General features: G+C 42.4%; 1 protein-coding gene across 1 annotated transcript; it reads right to left on the minus strand.

The window, feature by feature from the left end:
* Window positions 1-1,469: 1,469 nt before the first annotated feature.
* UBR7 (ubiquitin protein ligase E3 component n-recognin 7) lies at window positions 1,470-17,457 on the minus strand. Its single transcript, XM_084873634.1, has 11 exons — window positions 17,254-17,457; window positions 15,001-15,134; window positions 14,507-14,567; window positions 11,754-11,849; window positions 10,055-10,108; window positions 9,735-9,840; window positions 8,098-8,306; window positions 7,525-7,674; window positions 6,781-6,943; window positions 5,491-5,552; window positions 1,470-3,778 (listed from the first exon to the last, which is right to left on the minus strand). Exons 1-11 carry the CDS (start codon window positions 17,404-17,406, stop codon window positions 3,686-3,688), a joined length of 1,281 nt encoding a protein of 426 aa, XP_084729760.1. The 5' UTR covers window positions 17,407-17,457; the 3' UTR covers window positions 1,470-3,685.
* Between the last annotated feature and the right edge of the window lie 37 nt (window positions 17,458-17,494).

The raw sequence follows: 17,494 nt of genomic DNA on the forward strand, positions 1-17,494 counted from the left end.
ACACTCAGGCTTACTAATATTTTTCCATTTAAAAGGGAAATGGAGTCATCTAGAGTTTTGGTTCCTGAAAACAAAACATACAAGATAGAAAATTCTCTAATTTCCATTTTTTAATTGTTATAAAGTAGCTACTAATCATTCCACTAGTAAGTTCCATCTTATTTTGCCCTTCATGCTTCACTACGGTAGTTCTAGAACCATCTTAGGTTTAACTGTGGAGTATCAAACAAAAATCTGAGGTTTCTGTGAGATCTTAAAAACCTTAAAAAGAAAACCGAGTAAGGCAACCTTCGTGTCTTAACTTGTGGATTTCCCCTGCAAGAGTGTAGGCTGGCTTCCCTCACCACCCCAGGCCTCAGATGTTGTTGCTCCTAACAGCAACAGGAAGCTGCTGCAGGGTTTTGAACAGGGACAAAAGGTAATAGAACTTGCATGGTCTGTGTCGCTCGGTGGAGGAGTAGGAGTGGATCAGAAAATCAGGCAGGGGTTTGGCAGCTCTCCAGGGGAGAGCCCGAATAGCTCAGAGAACCAAGAGGGTGATTTCAAATATAAATTTGATTAGGGCATAATGTCTGTAGGACTTGGCGATTTGGTGTGGGGAGAAAGCAGAAGGCATCAGACAGGAGAAAGGGCATGAGCTTAGTGTTGATCTCTCCATCCCCAGCCTTGCTTTGGGAGACTGAGGAGAATTCACGTTTCTTGGAAGATTTAGAAAACCCTGGGTTGGTTAAGATGCTGGAAGACTTGGTCATTTCTTTGGTTTATGTTCTCCCCGCTCTGGATCCTGGCCCACTGCCTGCCACATGATAGGTGCTGCACCGTTTGTGGAATACACAAGTGGGAGTGCTCATTCGTGCATCAAAGGTTAGCTGAGCACATGATCTCCTTTTGTCCACCCACAATGACCCTAATATAATTGCCAATCCCCATTTTACAGTTGTGGAAACTGAGGCTCCAAGAAGCTGAGATTCCACATCTAGTTGGTGACTCCAGGTTCAGGTACATAAGCAGCTCTAGGGCTGCAAGGAGCCCTTTGCTCACCTGAGCACAATTCACGGGGTGATGACCACTAATCTGAATTTCCAAGGAAGCAAGAACTGGGGGAAGGCCAGAGGTGGGCCTCTAGATTGGCTTTTGGTTGAAATAATGGCTACCATTAGGTGGGCCTCATCTTTTCCTCTCTCCTGCACAGCAGCACCTGCACAAACAGGTCACTCACAACCCAAGCGCACTTCTATGTTCTATTGATTTAGGCCCCAACAGGGACTATGGCAGCTCGCTCCCAGGTGTTGTAAAGCCAGGGACTCGGGCGAGGCCACACCTTGTGAAAAGGAGGAGAAATGAACCAGTGCCCTACTGAGCAGGACCCCAGGTGAGGAACAGCTGTGGGGAGTATACTCATTTCCTTATAACAGGCACTGAGAGGCTGTGCACATTTAAGTAACTAAAAACAATCTGAAAAGCCACTATTTTGAATTGGTTTTATTCAGTCTTACAGAAACCTGATTGGAGTTTAGTACGTAGTTATAAGTCCAGTAACAATTCTACAAAAGTGGACATACAATGCTGGAATTCCTTCAAAGCAACAATATCATAGTCTTCTTTTGCATAAAACATGCATTAACTTCCACATGTAGGCCAAAATCAGTCTCCACAAGAAGAGACAGTCCAGTGCAGTAAGAAAACTAGCTATGAACAGCAGGTATAAAAGGAGGTGTCCTGGTTAGTGTAGAAGGGACAGTACCTTCAGAAAACAAGCCCTTCAGCACTGGGTGATTTGTATTGTGTGGCAACGTAACAACGTAACGCGTCACCTCAGACCTGGTCCTGACCTGTCCTAAGAAGGAACATTCTGGTAGTTACACATTTGAGAAGATACAAACTTGCAGGCCACAATGGCCCACTACCTGTGCAGCCTTGCAGAGGGCGCAGATATCCTGACTTGGAAGAGCTCCCAAGTTGGGGGTTGTAAACAAACTCAAAGACGCCCTGAGCTTTCCAACCTAGCCTTTTACCTCTCCCTACAAGGCAGCCCTGGGCACACAGCACCTGTGGCCGTGAGCCCTCCGCTCCACACATCACTCTCCAAGAGGATCTGTAACTGGGTGTGCTGCAGAGAAACATGGGACGGATCGTTTCTTTTGAGGCCTTGACTTGCTGTAGATCTCGCCTCACCCAGGGATCAGCGGGCACTTATCTACAAGGCTGCTGCACACACCAAGGGATGTTATTAACACGTAACTCAGTTTGTCAGGACAGACCTTGTTCCTCTAGAGCAGGGGAAGGGAACCTTTTTCCCCGCCCAGGGCCACTTGGATATTTGTAACATTATTCACGGGCCATACAAAATTATCAACCTAAAAACCAGCCTGTTGTATGTGGTCAAACATTTAATTAGCTTACCCCTAATGGGTTAAGTTCCATGGGCCTTAGACTGCCAGGCCCACCGTTCCCCAGCCCTGCTCCAGAGGGAACAACTCCATTTATAAAGGGTGTTTCCCAGAGACTGAAGGGTTTTAAAGAGATTTCAAACAAACTGAAAGGAACTCCCTTCAAATATGGGGTTTTATGCAACATTCCTTGAGGTTCTTAAAAAGATCTGAGTCATCAGGGAGCCAGTTGTGGGCATTAATGCTTATATACATAAAGCTCGTCATCCGCGCAGCCTAGGAGTCTGCCTCTTCCACAGCAGGGCTCTCGCCGCCCTGCTCACAGGTAAGTTAAGCCATTATTTTTTCCTTCAGCACAATTTAAGGGGGGAAATAATTTATTAGGGTTCTAATAACATTTTCACAACAGAACAATATCAAAATAGGTTTGTTTTTAATATATGCTTATGAATATCCCTGATAATATAAAGAAATCCAGAGGACTTTGTAAACCGCCGAGATTTCGCAGGGGAGAGCCCGGTCTGGTTTCTAGACAGCAGGAGGGACTACGGTGTGGCATGTGTTCTCCAGGAAGCCCTGTGAGCACCACAGTTCTGAAAGTCTAACATGCTAGTGCCAGCAGAATTATGAATGACATTCCTATCAAAGGGTGGCTTCCTCAATCCTGCCATCAGCTAATCTCCCTGCCTATAACAGGCCACAAAACCACCAATCCTGGCCACTCCAGGGGTTGAGCCCAGAGGAATCAAGTTGTGAGATCCCTTGTAAGCTGTGCCCAAACCTCAGAAAGGAGGGCTGTGGGAGGAGGAGCAGACCGGGCTTGAGGAAGCTTTGACCCAAGGCACCACGATCACAGGGGTGAGGGGACCTAGAGAGGTTCCAGCTGCAGGAAGATGCCCCCAAAGCAGGTCCTGGAAGACAACAGCTCTGTGGCGGAGTAGACACGTTTGGGAGTTAAAGACCAAAATTTAGAAAAGAAACTAGTTTACTTTCTCAAAACCAAATCAAACTTCTTAAAACTTATAAGCAAATAACCCTGGATAGCCTGGGGGCTAGAGGGGCTGAAGTCTGTGGAATGAGTTGCTTTTAGCTGAGTCAGAAAGAATGCTGGTTGTGAAATCAGCATAAACACTGTGGCTACCGCAGTTAAGGAGAGTGAAGGAAGCTCAAGGTCAGAGGAGGAGGCCTCTCCAAAGAGAGGCTGGAAGAGGAGCAATTGTGAAATATGCCTCTTTTATTCCTGGATCAGTGAGTGGCATTTCCACCGCCTGGATGGGAAGGCGCCATACTCCACTCTAGCTGCAATAATACTGCATCCCGTCCACTCTTCTTCTCTTCTTGGACTGAAACTCTTCAAAGAACTGCTGGATGTCCTCTCTCTTTACAACCTGTTGACGAAAAGCAAAGATTAGGAAAGGGAACTACATTACAGAACAATAATAACTGGTCGTAATGTTCACAAAGAAGTCAAACAAGTTGCTGATACCGATTATTTTAATGGGTAATTAATTATACTATCTCTATTTTATAGAGTTCATCCATGCTCAGAGACATTGGCCTGTTCAGATCACACAGCTGGCAGAATAGCATTAGGCACCAAGCATAGGTTCCACCACCAGCTGGGTTTCCTCACACAGATGAGGAAAAAGCAGCACCAAAGTGAAGGGTCGTGGGGAGAGAGGCTGAGCCACAGTGCTGTGGGGCACTGCTGGCACACAGTAAGTTCTCGGTAATTGGCATGAAGAGTGGCAGAGCCAGACAAAGGCTGAGAACCGGAAAGGTCTCCTCAAACACTGCTCCCACTCACTCCACCACTGCCTTCTGGGAATGTCCCTCTGTTCTGAATAAGCACCCACAAAACAACATATTTTGTTTTGAGATTTGTGCTTTCTTTCCTGAAGAAAAAGGAACCTGAAAACTTTTACCTCTTCCAGAGTCCAAAATTAAAGATGCTTGTACATAAATAAATAAATTGGTAAAAATTACAGAAGCACTACTCTTAGTAAAATGAGAAATTTATCTTCCATTTTATTGGAAAAAGGACTGGAGCATGATACAAAGGTGTTTATGACAGAAGCAAAATAGAATATTAAAAGTAAGACAACAGTAAACTGGCACAGCCCAGATGAAGTCCCAGCTCACCCAAGAGTGAGTCTTGCCAGTGATCTGATCGAAAGTTAAGGACAATCCATTAAGAGACAGGTCTGTTAATTACTTTTTAATTACAAAGGAAACACATGCTTATTGTTAAAAAAAAACAAAAACACGAAGGTGGGCATGAGGGAGGGAGAAAGTAGTGAATGCATGTGAGCAAGAGAGAGGTGCAGGGACAATTCCGGTGTGTAAGATGAAAATCTCCCTTCCTCGCTCTATAGGGTCAGTGCTGCTCACACCAGCAATTGGCAATGCTAACCGGAAGAACTGCCTTGGGACAAGGTGTTCATGCTCTGGTCGAGTGGCCAGTTGGTTGGAACACTGACACCAAAAGGTGGCGTGTTGAATTCCCAGTCAGGACACATTCCCAGGTTATGGGTTTGATCCCCAGTCGGAGCCTAATATAGGAGGCAATCAATCAATGTGTTTTTCTCTCTCTCTCTTTCCCCCTTCCTCTCTCTAAAATCAATTAAAAAAAAGAATGTATGTTTGGGAAAAAAAAAAAAGATACTTATTAATCCTCTACATGAAAGAACTTAACATTTGTCAATACTCTACCCACCAATAGTTGTAATGCCCGATTCACCCGCACTAAGAGTAAAACTGCGAGTCAACCAGCGAGGAATTAGAACCCCTAACAGATTCAAGATCTTCATGCTAACTCTCTGAGATGACTTTAGCTCAGAGCTCCAGTGGCTTCTCCGAATCTATCACCACTCTCCAGACCCTGTGTGGCTGCTCGTCCCCCATTCCTGCTGGCCTAGTTGGCAAGAATGCCCAAGGCGGCCAGACTATGGATGTCTCACCACCTCTTACTGACTTCCGTCAGCTGTCTGAATTAAACTCGCAAGTATCCAGTTTAAGATGCATGTTTTTTTATCAAAGAAAATAAACAGTTTATTCAAAACACACAGGGTTGTGATTAAAATTCTTTAACTCAACATACCGTGCCTTCATCAGCAAATCTCTTCAGGTAGTCTTTAAGTTCAGTCTTCAAGTCATTATATTCTAAATTAAAACAACAAAACAGGCCATTGGCTTTTAGAAACAAAATATTTCTTTACCACCAACTTGAGTATCTAGAATTTAAATTTTAGTTAATAGTTTAAATTTTTTAGTTAATAAGTTTTGATTTTTCTTTAAATGAAACCTACATAGAAACGTGTTTCCCAAATTCCTTCATTTTGATATCAAAAATACTTTTTTCATTAAAACAAAAAAAGCTCAAAAACCAGAGATAGCCTCACTCCCAAAAAGATTAGCATAGAATTTTAAAAGGGTTTTCTATTTCTCTGGAATTCTAATATTTGAAATGATTCAGATTTATCAAATACTGCCCTAGCTGGTTTGGCTCGTTGGCTTGTGGACTGAAGGGTCCCTGGTTCGATTCTATTCAAGGGCACATGCCTGAATTGCGGGCTCGATCCCCAGTAGGAAGCGTACAAGAGGCAGCTGATCAATGATTCTCTCTCATCATTGTTGTTTCTCTCTCTCCCTCTTCTCTGAAATCAATAAAAATCTATTTTTAAAAAAAATTGACTAGTGATTGCCTTTAAAAAAAAGATTTGTCAAATACTAAGTTTTAAAATTTGTTCACTCAATCAACAGTTTGCATTATGTATGAAGCACCTTGAAGGCTACAAAAATCCTCCATCCTCAAAAAGCTTTTAGTCTAATAATGGGAAAAGGAATCAAATAGTTACAAATAAAAGATAGAAACAATCAATGTCATAAAAGGGGCACACAGGTGGCGGCGCCCCCAGAGAAAATGGCGGGGATAGAAATCGCCAACGTGAGTTGGGCGCGCTGTGGGGAACATGTCAAAGTCTGCAATTAAGAGTCTGGGCTATTTTCCCCTCTGGTGGATTCCTGTAAACCACTGAGGCAACCTCAAGAACTGTCAAAAGGTGACATGTAATGCTCAATGAAAATTATATTTTATTGGATGGAAAAAGAAATTGATTCTCTAATACTCTTTACTCACACATTCACCTTTAATCAAGACACATGCTGTGGTTTCTTCATCATGAATTATTCTAGCATGTAACCCATAATAGCAACCAAATACCCAGCAACATTACCCTTAAGCAAGTATAGTTGAGGTCTACTATACAATTCCAAACTTAAACTTTAAAACAAAAGGTATTAGTTATTCTCCTTACATAATTTTTTTTTTTTTCAATTGTGAGGGAAACTTTATGGACTTCATGAATTTTCACACTCAAGCAGAATTTACCACAAATGAGTTCCACTTGCTGGACTCTGTTCATGCTGTTCAGGGTGTCCATTAAAGGATCTGTCCTGTCAGCCGCCTGGTCAACCTTGCCCTTGTTTTCATAAGCCAGAACTGTGTCATATTCATCTGTCAGGAACAGGACATCTAGATCGCCATACATTTTCTTTAAAAAATAAAACCAGTTTCCCCATTAGCGCAGCATGCCATTTACCAGTCAATCTCTGAAAATTTATTTTTAAATGAATTGCCAGAAATACCTGAGCCTTTCCCCACAAAGTTGCTTGAGTGATTTATTCTTTTTTTCACAAATCTCTTTTAGAAATCTCTCAACTTCCTAGTAGGTATTGTATGGCCTAAGAAATCTTTATTTAAAAAAAATAAAGATCTGACTTACTGTAACTCTCAACAATTTGTGTTTCAAGCAATTTTACGATATAAGAAAGCTAAGAATTGCTATTTTTCCACTAAAATGAAGTAAATAAAAAGTAATACATAATTCTGCATTTCTTCCACAAGCATTTAGACTGTAAACACTATTTCATAAACTTGCTTAATATAAACATTTTTTGTGGGAGAGTATAGCATAGAGTGGATAAATGGTGATGGAAACAAAAAAATATTTTTTTTAATTTTTAGATTCTTTACACTCCTCACATGATTTTCATATATATATGAAAATACGATGTTCTTATTTTAGGCATCAGTCCACAAAACAACTAACACTGAACTTGATCAGGTACTTACCATACAGTCTTTGCAGGTACACAACTTGCTACGCCAGTTCAGGGGCCAGAAGGTGGCAGTGTCTTTCTTTATAAAATGCTTAGCTTTAAGCTCCTGATATTTGCAGCCAGACTGTGATTCTGGGTTGAGATGTTGATTCTTAAATACTGTCTGAAATAAAATTAAAGTGTTTCCTTTGTTGTTGTTGTTGTTTTTAAAATATATTTTATTGATTTTTTACAGAGAGGAAGAGAGAGGGATAGTTAGAAACATCGATGAGAGAGAATCATCGATCAGCTGCCTCTTGCACACCCTTCCACTGGGGATGTGCCCGCAACCAAGGGACATGCCCTTGACCGGAATCGAACCCGGGACCTTTCAGTCCGCAGTCTGACGCTCTATCCACTGAGCCAAACCGGTTTCGGCAAAATTAAGTTTTGAAATATGTTTTTTAAAATATCATGTTTTCATACTTTAGATTTGTAAAAGGATTTCTTTAGGCAAAATATACAATTGAGATGCAAAACTATCGAGCTTACAGAATTAATTTTGCTTAAGTTTTCTTTCTTTTATGACTCCTACTTCAGCTGTTACCTGGAGATCAGATTCAGAACTAGAGCTGGCACACGGTTCGTTCATCTGCTCTGCTTTAACTGCCTTTACAGCATCCTTTGCATGTTCTGGAACATCCTCTTTGAGGGGACTATCGTGATGCTCTCCATTTTCAGGTTTGGTAACTTCCTCATCACCTATTCCATCAACATTCAGAGCCAACCCATCATCCTCAGCAGGTACTTTGGTTACTGTAGTTTCAATGAAAAAAAAAAGGGGGGGGCACAAATACACAGGTCCACAGACCTATTAGACAATGAAATCACTTTACCTGATTAAAAAATATTTCAGAATTTGGAAAAGGAGTAATCTTAATCTCTAGAATAATGACAAAGGAAACATCATTATTTTTTTAAGTTATGCCTGTCAAACCAAAGAGTTCAAATAATTGAACAGTTCGTTTAAAAATATAATCACTACTTAAGCACTTTTATGTAAAGGAGAAAGAAAAATAGCACTGATGCTAAAGAGAGATGGGATACCTGAAGAAGCAAGAGGCAGTAGGAAGAGACACAAGTACTAGGGTAGTGTTGTTGTTTTTTTTATAGTCAGTTATTTATCAATCTATCTATCCTTATTGTTGAAAGTATTACTGATATTCCCCCCGCCCCCAAACAGGATAGTTTTGAAAAGACAATCAGCATTTTTTCATAAAGAAAAAATAAAAAGGATGGATAGAGAGCCAGAAATACTGAGAAGGAGCTCATGGTACATGATGGCATTTCAATTTAGTAGAAGATGAAGCCATCTGCTGACGGGAGGAAATGAAGTGATGGAGAGGAGATGAATTAAGAAAATCGAATGAATGAGAAATATATATAGGTCCAGTGAAAGTTAGAGATAGAGACAGATATGAACAGAAAGAGGGAGCCTTAAGAACTTTGAGGCAAATCAAAAGTGTAGGATGAGATCTTAAATATGGCTGCTGTTTGTGGTTTATAGGTAAAGTGTTCCTTAAAGGTGAGAAGGGCAAAAAAGTACGAGACCAGAGCAGCAGATTCTATGAGTTACTGCCACTTAAAAAAAATAATACATATGGCATGACCAATAAAATAAAATTATTTAATGTCTCAAAACTATTCATTGCTATTGTAATTAGTTGTTTTGGGTCAGTTTCTTAGTGTATAGCAAAAACACTAGCTAACGTTTCCCACCACTCCCTACACAACCAACAGCAGGTCTTACATTTAAAAACAACTTATTCCATTTGTCTTTCAAAGTTCCATTAAAAACCGCCTCCTTGCCCAGCTGGTGTGGCCCAGTGGTTGAGCACCAACCCATGCACCAGGTCAGAGCTTATACCGGGGTTTCAGGCCCCAGCCCCAGTAGGGGGTGTGCAGGAGGCAGCAGATTGATAATTCTCTTGCATCATTGATGTTTCTATCTCTCGCTCTCCATTCCTCTCTGAAATTAATTAAAAAAACAAAAACAAAAACCCTACCCCCTTCATTTTCTCTAATTTGCATCATGCCAATAAAGTACTGATTTGCTCTTGGTAGTCTCCTAACCAATCATAAGCACCTTCCTATACCTCAGAGTCCAGTTAATAGTTGTAAAAACTCTGGACTGAACACACAAATTTCACAAGCACAAGTCTGTACAACTCCAGAGACGCCTACCTGCCCACTGTGCAGCATATGCCCACAGGAAAGAGCAGCGCTTCATGCAGGCCTGGCACACCATTTCCTGGAAATCCCCACTCTCCGGGGGCGTGGCACCAAGATGCTGTGAGTACAGAAAACTGAGCATTTTTCTTGTGATCTCTAAGTTGTCCAAAATACTCATTTTATAAACAAATATGGCAATAGTACACTGATCATATCTTCATAGGATATTTTTTGAATAGTAACTATAATGTAAAATAGAACACAATTGAAAAGAAAACACCTTTTCTCTGTTTGTGAAGAGAATGGCTTCAAAAGGGAAAAGCTTTCCTTACCCTTCCATGGAACCAGTCTTCACACACTATGCACTGGATCATCTCATCTGGAATCTAATACGGAAAAGCAATTTGTACGTTAATGATTACACTGAATTCGGAGACATGGAGGTAAATCTGGCACAGAGTAGTATTAGATATTAATTAATTCTCTTCTAAATCTGTGAGACCACTCTCGACAGGGATATCCAAGGAGACAGGGGAAGACATCAGATCAAGGGGCCAAAGAGACGTTCATTCTGCATGAACTAGTGGTACATAAGGGTTACAGTGCAATAAGCCCTTTGCAAGCAACTGTCAAAGCTCTTTCCCGTCATTTGTGATTTTGACAAACCTTTACAAATAAGTAAAGTGTTCCCATTTTACACATAAACATAAACCCAGGCTCAGGGGAGTAACCTGAATTGACCAATACAGAATTTGGCACCTGGCCAGCATGGCTCAATGCTTAAGTGTAGATCCATGAACCAGGAGGTTGCGTTTGATTCTGGGTCAGGGCACATGCCTGAGTTGTGGGCTCGATCCCCAGTGTGGGGTGTGTAGGAGGCAGCCAATCAATGATTCTTTCTCATCACTGATGTTTCTATCTCTCACTCCTCCCTTCCTCTCTGAAATCAATAAAAATATTTTTTAAAAAGTTATTACAAATTTCCAATAAACTCATGAAAAGATGTAACCTCAGTTATGATCAAGAAAAGGAAAATTTTTGCCGAAACCGGTTTGGCTCAGTGGATAGAGCGTTGGCCTGTGGACTCAAGGGTCCCGGGTTCGATTCTGGTCAAGGGCATGTACCTTGGTTGCCGGCACATCCCCAGTGAAGGGTGCGCAAGAGGCAGCTGATCGATGATTCTCTCTCATCGATGTTTCTAATTCTCTATCCCTCTCTCTTCCTCTCTGTAAAAAATCAATAAAATACATTTTTTTTTTAAAAAAAGGAAAATTTTTTAAAGATACAGTTCATCTATTAGGATGGCAAAATTTTAAAAGACTAGTAATATGTAGGGATGATAAGAGTGTTGGGGAAAAAACAGTATCACATATTATTGATGGTTGATTACAATTTTAAATACAAATATCCTTTAACCCATCAATTCTACCTCTAGGTCTCCATTCTCCATAAATCCTGCAGGAGTTTACTCAGTTATATTATTGTATAAGGGTGTTCACTGCAGCTTTCTTTATAGTAATGAAAAAGTAGAAAATGCCATTCTATTGAGTATTTAGGTAACTAACTTAGGGCTTGTCAAAGATATATATACACCAAAAGTGTTAACAGTGGTTACTGTCTAGGACAAGGAAGGTACAGGAGTGAGGAAAACTCTTTAAATTTTGTGTATATTTCTAATTGAAAACTTTAAGAGGATCATGTGTACATGCTATTTCTTTCCTTTCGGGAAGATAAGAAATTAAAGGCTATTTTGTGGAAAGTATTCAGGACTTAGAGCAGGAAGGCAGGTAAAGAGGGACAGGAAGGATTAAAGGTCCGGGCCTTAAGAAAGTCCTATTCAATATTTCATTCTCCTGATGTAAGAATGAGAATAGTTGAGATCTGTACTAGTTAGAGACCCAGCCCAGATTTATCAGAAGAGACAAATTTAGAATCCTTTCACAATCCCCAAATTCCACTTGCACAGCTACAGAGGCCCAGATATGCCAAGAGGCTGAGGGGTGAAGGCTAGAGATAACCAAATTCTCTTACCTCGTCTTCAGGATCAGGATAAGGTCTCTTACAAATGCAATACAATCCAAAAAAGTTGTCATTATACTTATTGCCAGAATTTATCTTTGCTTTGTCCTGAAATAGATTAATTTCAATATAATATTCTAATTTTAACTATAATTTCATGCATCATCACATTTCTGCATTCCACAAATTTCTGCATTGAATATACGAAGAAAAGAGTCACTCCTATGAAAGGGATACTTTTTCCAGGATACAGGGAAAAAAGCAAAATCTTTTTTTTGTACCATATTTGTTGCAATTGGTGGAAACTGAATATACCTATATAATAGAATAGGAATGAAAGTTAATCATGAGTATTAATATCAGCCTCTGGCTCTGGCCAGTGTGGCTCAGTTGATAGGGCATAGTGCTGTGCACCTGGGGTTGCTTGTTCAATTCCAGGCCAGGCCCAGGGCCGGGTTCCTGGCTCCATCTCTAGTAGGGGGCATGCAGGAGGCAGCCAATGGATGTTCCACTGTCACATTATGGTTTTCTCCCTCTCCCTTCCTCTCTCTCTGAAAACCAATAAAAAAATCTTTTTATAAAAATCAACCTATGCAAACTGGCATTGCCTAGAACAGTGGACAAACTGAGGCTCGTGAGCCACATGCGGCTCTTTGGCCCCTAGAGTATCCTAATGTCACTTTTTCAAAATAGACTCACCAAGGTCGAAAACCGACTTCTGCGCATGGACCACAAAGTTTCAATTGCCCTGTACGTGCGTGCGCCCACACGTGGCATTTTGTGGAAGAGCCACATGCAAGGGGCCAAAGAGCTGCATGTGGCTCGGGAGCCAGGTTTGCCGACCACTGGCCTAGAATTTCAAACTACTCTTAACAGCACCTGTAATAGTCAAAGCTGCCAGAGTACCAGGATGTAAAAAATAAAAAGACAAGAAGGGGGGAAATGAGATATATGTAATACTTTAAAAAAAGAACTTAATTTTTTTTTTAAAAAGCAGACAAGAAAATTGTCGAAAAATATTCTAAGGAGAGAAAATCGTAATAGTTTTAGCAATTATGGTGGAATAAAATAAAATCCATTTTTTATTGTTAATTCTCACCTGAGGATATTTTTCCATTGATTTTTAGAGGAGTGGAAAGATGGAGGAGTGACAGACAAATATCAATGTGTGACAAACACATTAATTGATTGCATCCCACACAGGTCCTGACTGGGGTAAGAATCTACCCTGCAACCAAGGTATATGCCTTTGACTGGAATAGAACCCAGAACCCTTCAGTCTGCAACTGATGCTCTATCCACTGCACAAACTGGCTAGGGGCCCTTAGTTTCTTTCATTTGTTATTTCACCAAAAGTTATTGTATAAGATAGTTTTTATTAACCAAAACGCCGTGAAAAATTCCTGCATGCATCTAGCCCACCTTCATTATTATCAAGTTTTATTTATCTAGTTTTTAGTCCTACCCCTTGCTTTAAAAGCTTTACAGCAGCCTCGCTGGTGTGGGTCAATGGTTGAGTGTCGGCTCATGAACCAGGTGGTCATAGTTCAACTCCTGGTTAGGGCACATGCCCACATTGCCAGTTCAATCCCCAGTAGGGAGCATGCAGGAGGCAGTGGGTCAATGTCTCTCATCGATGTCTCTCTCTCTATCTCGGTCCCTTTCTCTCTCTTAAATCAACTAGAGGCCCAGTGCATGAAATTTGTGCACTGGTAGGGTCCCTAGCAATTGCCGCTGGGTACACCCTCCCTTCCCCTTGCTGCCTGCTGCCAGACAGGGTCCCCTCCCTTCCCCCAGCCAGCCTCACCCACTGGTTGAACTCCTGGACGACTTCCCAGGAGAGGGGACAATTTGCATACTATGCTTATATTTTATAGGATTATTATATACTAGAGGCCTGGTGCATGAAATTTATGGGGGAAAGATGTCCCTCAGTCCAGCCTGCATCCCCCCCAATCTGGGATCCCTCGAGGGATGTCTGACTGCACAATAGGATTGGGCCTAAATGGGCAGTTGGTCATCCATCTCACAATCCAGGACTGCTGGCCCCCAACTGCTCGCCTGCCTACCTTCCTGATTGCCCCTAACTGCTTCTGCCTGCCAGTCTAATCACCCCCTAACTACTTCCCTGACAGCCTGATTGATGTCTAACTGCTCCTCTGCCGGCCTGTTTGCCCCCAACTACCCTCCTCTGCTGGCCTGGTCACCCCTAACTGCCCTCCCTTGCAGGCTTGATTGCCTGCAACTGCCCTCCCTTGCAGACTTGGTCCCTCCCAACTGCCCTCCCCTGCTGGCCTCATTGCTCACAACTGCTCTCACTTGCAGGCCTGGTCCCTCCCAACTGCTCTCCTCTGCTGGCCATCTTGTGGTGGCCATCTTGTGTCCACATGGGGGCAGGATCTTTGGCCACATGGGGGCAGCCATATTGTGTGTTGGAGTGATGGTCAATATGTGTATTACTCTTTTATTAGATAGGATTATGTAAAAGCCTTAGAGCACAGCATGAGCACAACCAACATAATTTAACCTGAATCACTGCAAAGAACATTTCCCAAAAACCTTTCATATTAATTATACTCTATACTGTAGGTTCTAAACAGGTTACTTAGTTTTCTAACAAGGTAAAAAATGGAGTCTAATATTCATTTGCCCATTTGCAGAAAATAAGCATAAGAACTTCCTTTTTAGAAAACAATCTGGTTTCGATTAGAAAATAAAATTCATCTCAGCTATTTTCAATGCATTTAGTTATAGTGCTTACTTACAGGAAATAATTTGCATTCCAGATTCTTAAACTTGCTGTTTCCACAATCACAATGAAAATTTCTAAAACAAAGGAGGAGCCAATTTTAATTTTTCTTTTAAATCTAATGTTTTTAAAGTACATATCATAGCCTCTTCCCTTTCAACTCATTTCTAGGATCTAAAAAGTGGCCTTGGTTGCTGCTCATCTATCCAATTCAAAATTTCTCTAACTACATAACAATAAGAGATTTAATAATTCTGGAAATTAATGTGCAGAAACAAATATTAATTAACAAGTAAATTAATGGAAGTGAAGAATGAGTAGTTTGAGTTTGTACCATAATTATATTTAAAAGGCCGTCTGGAAAAACTATTGTCTCAAATTATATTACATAAAACAACTATAATAAATTTACCAGTTCACAACTACATTGAATGGAAAAGCAAGATTATGGGAGGAAAAGCACAGCTGGGAAAGAATCTAAACATTTAAAAAGCATTAAGCACCCTTTACCTTTTTGTATATAGTTCAAATAGTTTATGACTTCCATGACATTCATAACTGCAAGCAAGGCAAATCCCTGCTGGTTCTTCTCCCTTGGGGGTGCAGGTACCACAGGCATATAGTGCTTGTCTCTTTACGGAGCCCTAAAAGACAGCCCCAAAATGAAAAATGAGAATTAATGAAATATGGCATGGTTACCTAATACCCATACTGTGATCTGAGAAAAAATTGAAATCAGGTTATCTGTGGTCAAAATCTTCCTGTAAAAACCACTAAGATTAATAAAAAAGCTTACACATGAGAGTGCCAAAACACTGCTGCATGTTTCGCACGCATCATTATATATACTATACTAGTGCTTGTTTTCATATAATTTTTTCTTAAAGTGATAGAAAGTTTAATATTTTCAATCAACTGTGAATAAGCTGGCCTGCTTAACCATTAGCTGTTCTGCTTAACCATGGTAACACATGAAAATGTGTGTAGGTTGATGTAAGTAATATCATAGTTTAATTTTGGAAAATGCTTGATTCCATCAAAGGCAAAAATCAATGCATTTTTTTAAACCCCCCTTTTTTAGGAGATGCATGCTGAAACATTTAGAGGTGTAGTGTGGTGATATCTGCAAGTTATTTTCAAATGATTCATCACAAAACAAAAGAAGTATATTATAAAGAGAAAGATGGATGTAAAATGCTAAAAACGAAGGTGTATTAAGAGATAACAACCATTCTTTCCATTTATTAGCAGATTAAAAATGTTTCAAAATAAAACGTTGAAGGAAAAACAGGCAAAACTTGACAAACTTTGAAGAGTTCCCTGTAGGAGGGAGGAAGACACAGGGAGCTTTGGAAAGCCAGTGGAAGACGTGCCATTTCTTGATTTGGGTGGTAGTATCTGTGTGTGTTTTTCAAGCCCTACACAGAATTTGTGCGATTGTTTATATATTTCACTAAAGTAAAAAGAAAATTTTAAGTCTGTTTTATAAAGCTAATTATATTTCAAAAATAGCTTACAGACTTTTTTTAAGGCCCAGGAACAATGGTTCTAGTGGGAGCCAAAAGTTTTTTTGTTTTTTTTTAAATATATATTTTATTGATTTTTTTACAGAGAGGAAGGAAGAGGGATAGAGAGTTAGAAACATCCATCAGCTGCCTCCTGCTGGAGAGATGCATGCTGAAATATTTAGAGGTGTAGTGTGGTGATATCTGCAACTTATCACCCCAAGGTGCATGCCCTTGACCGGAATCAAACCCGGGACCCTTGGGTCCGCAGGCCGACGCTCTATCCACTGAGCCAAACCGGCCAGGGCAAGAGCCCAAGGTTTTAAAACACCAGCCAAGCCCGGCACTGCCTGTGGATACCAGGTGTGTTTGAAAATCTGACCGCTCTGCGGCGGGCACCCAACTGGCCAGCGGCTACAAGTCGTATTGTGATCTCAGTCCACAGCCCATAAAGGCCCCAAGCAAGCAGCCTCTCCTCGTCCCAGGGCCTGGAAGAGAGAACCTTCTTCATCCCCCCGGTTCCCAGCCCTTGAGCTTCCTTCTGCCCACCTCGATCCATGTCTGTGCCTAGAAATACACAGGATGAGTCACACCCAACACCCCATCACACCCCCTCCCTCACAGCGTCCTCCAAGCGCCAACTGTCCTCAAGCAGATCCCTTGGCTCCCCCCCCCCCCCCCCCCCGCCAGTACCATCTGCTGTTCTGGTTCCTACCCCCCTGGGGCCCACGGCAGAGCTATTCGGCCCTGTGTCGTCTCCCCAAAAACACCGGACGCTGCACTAAACTGCAGAGAACTAAGGAGCTGTCCGGGTGCCCAGCGCGTATTTGGGGGGGGGAGGGAGGGGGGGATTTTCAAACCCAGGGCTCAGCTCTGCCTGGATTCCTCCAGTGGGTTCCTAATAAACACTCTCAGGATGGGAAGAGTGGGGACGAGGAGGTCTGGATGTAAGAGGTCCCGGGGATGGCTTCTGGGAGGAAGAGTAGCTGTTCAGGGCCAACGCTTGGAGAATCCCGAGCGGCCGGAGGAGGAGCGAGGGAGAAGGGGGCCCCTGTGGGCACGGACGGCGGAAGGGGGCCCAGGAGGCTGAGGGCCAGGGGGCAGCTGGGCCTGGAATGGGGACGTCCACGACCGACGAACGGCGGCCCCCGTCCGCTACGGAGCAGACGGTCGCGGCGGGCGGGAGCAGGACGAGTCCGCGGGGAGGAGGGTTCCGCCGGAGCCCGAGGAGGCGAGGGCCCCGCCGCCGGGCTCTCACCTGCGAGTAGGAGCACTTCTCGGAGTCGCTGCCCCCCAGGACGGCGCACGCCTCGTTCTCCAGCTCCTCGTCCTCCTCCAGGACGTCCACCAGCGACACCACGGGCTCCAGCTCCGACGGCCGCCCGGCGGCGGCACCCTCCGCTCCGGCCATCCTCAACTGTCACCCGCCGCAGCTCTGCGCCGGCGGAGGCGGGAAAAGCGGTCGCGGGAGGCGTGGCCGGAGGAGGCGGGTCCTGAGC

Source organism: Pipistrellus hanaki (genome assembly GCF_964339955.1).
Source record: "Pipistrellus hanaki genome assembly, chromosome: 1".
Lineage (NCBI taxonomy): Eukaryota > Metazoa > Chordata > Mammalia > Chiroptera > Vespertilionidae > Pipistrellus > Pipistrellus hanaki.

Excerpts from the sequence above, each read along its gene's own strand:
- UBR7 (XM_084873634.1), bottom strand. The coding sequence starts at position 17,406 with ATGGCCGGAGCGGAGGGTGCCGCCGCCGGGCGGCCGTCGGAGCTGGAG. Across the intron at positions 14,568-15,000 it reads TTTGAACTATATACAAAAAG|AAATTTTCATTGTGATTGTG; the intron begins GTAAAGGGTGCT and ends CCTTTGTTTTAG. Across the intron at positions 7,675-8,097 it reads GTTCTGAATCTGATCTCCAG|ACAGTATTTAAGAATCAACA; the intron begins GTAACAGCTGAA and ends ATTTTATTTCAG.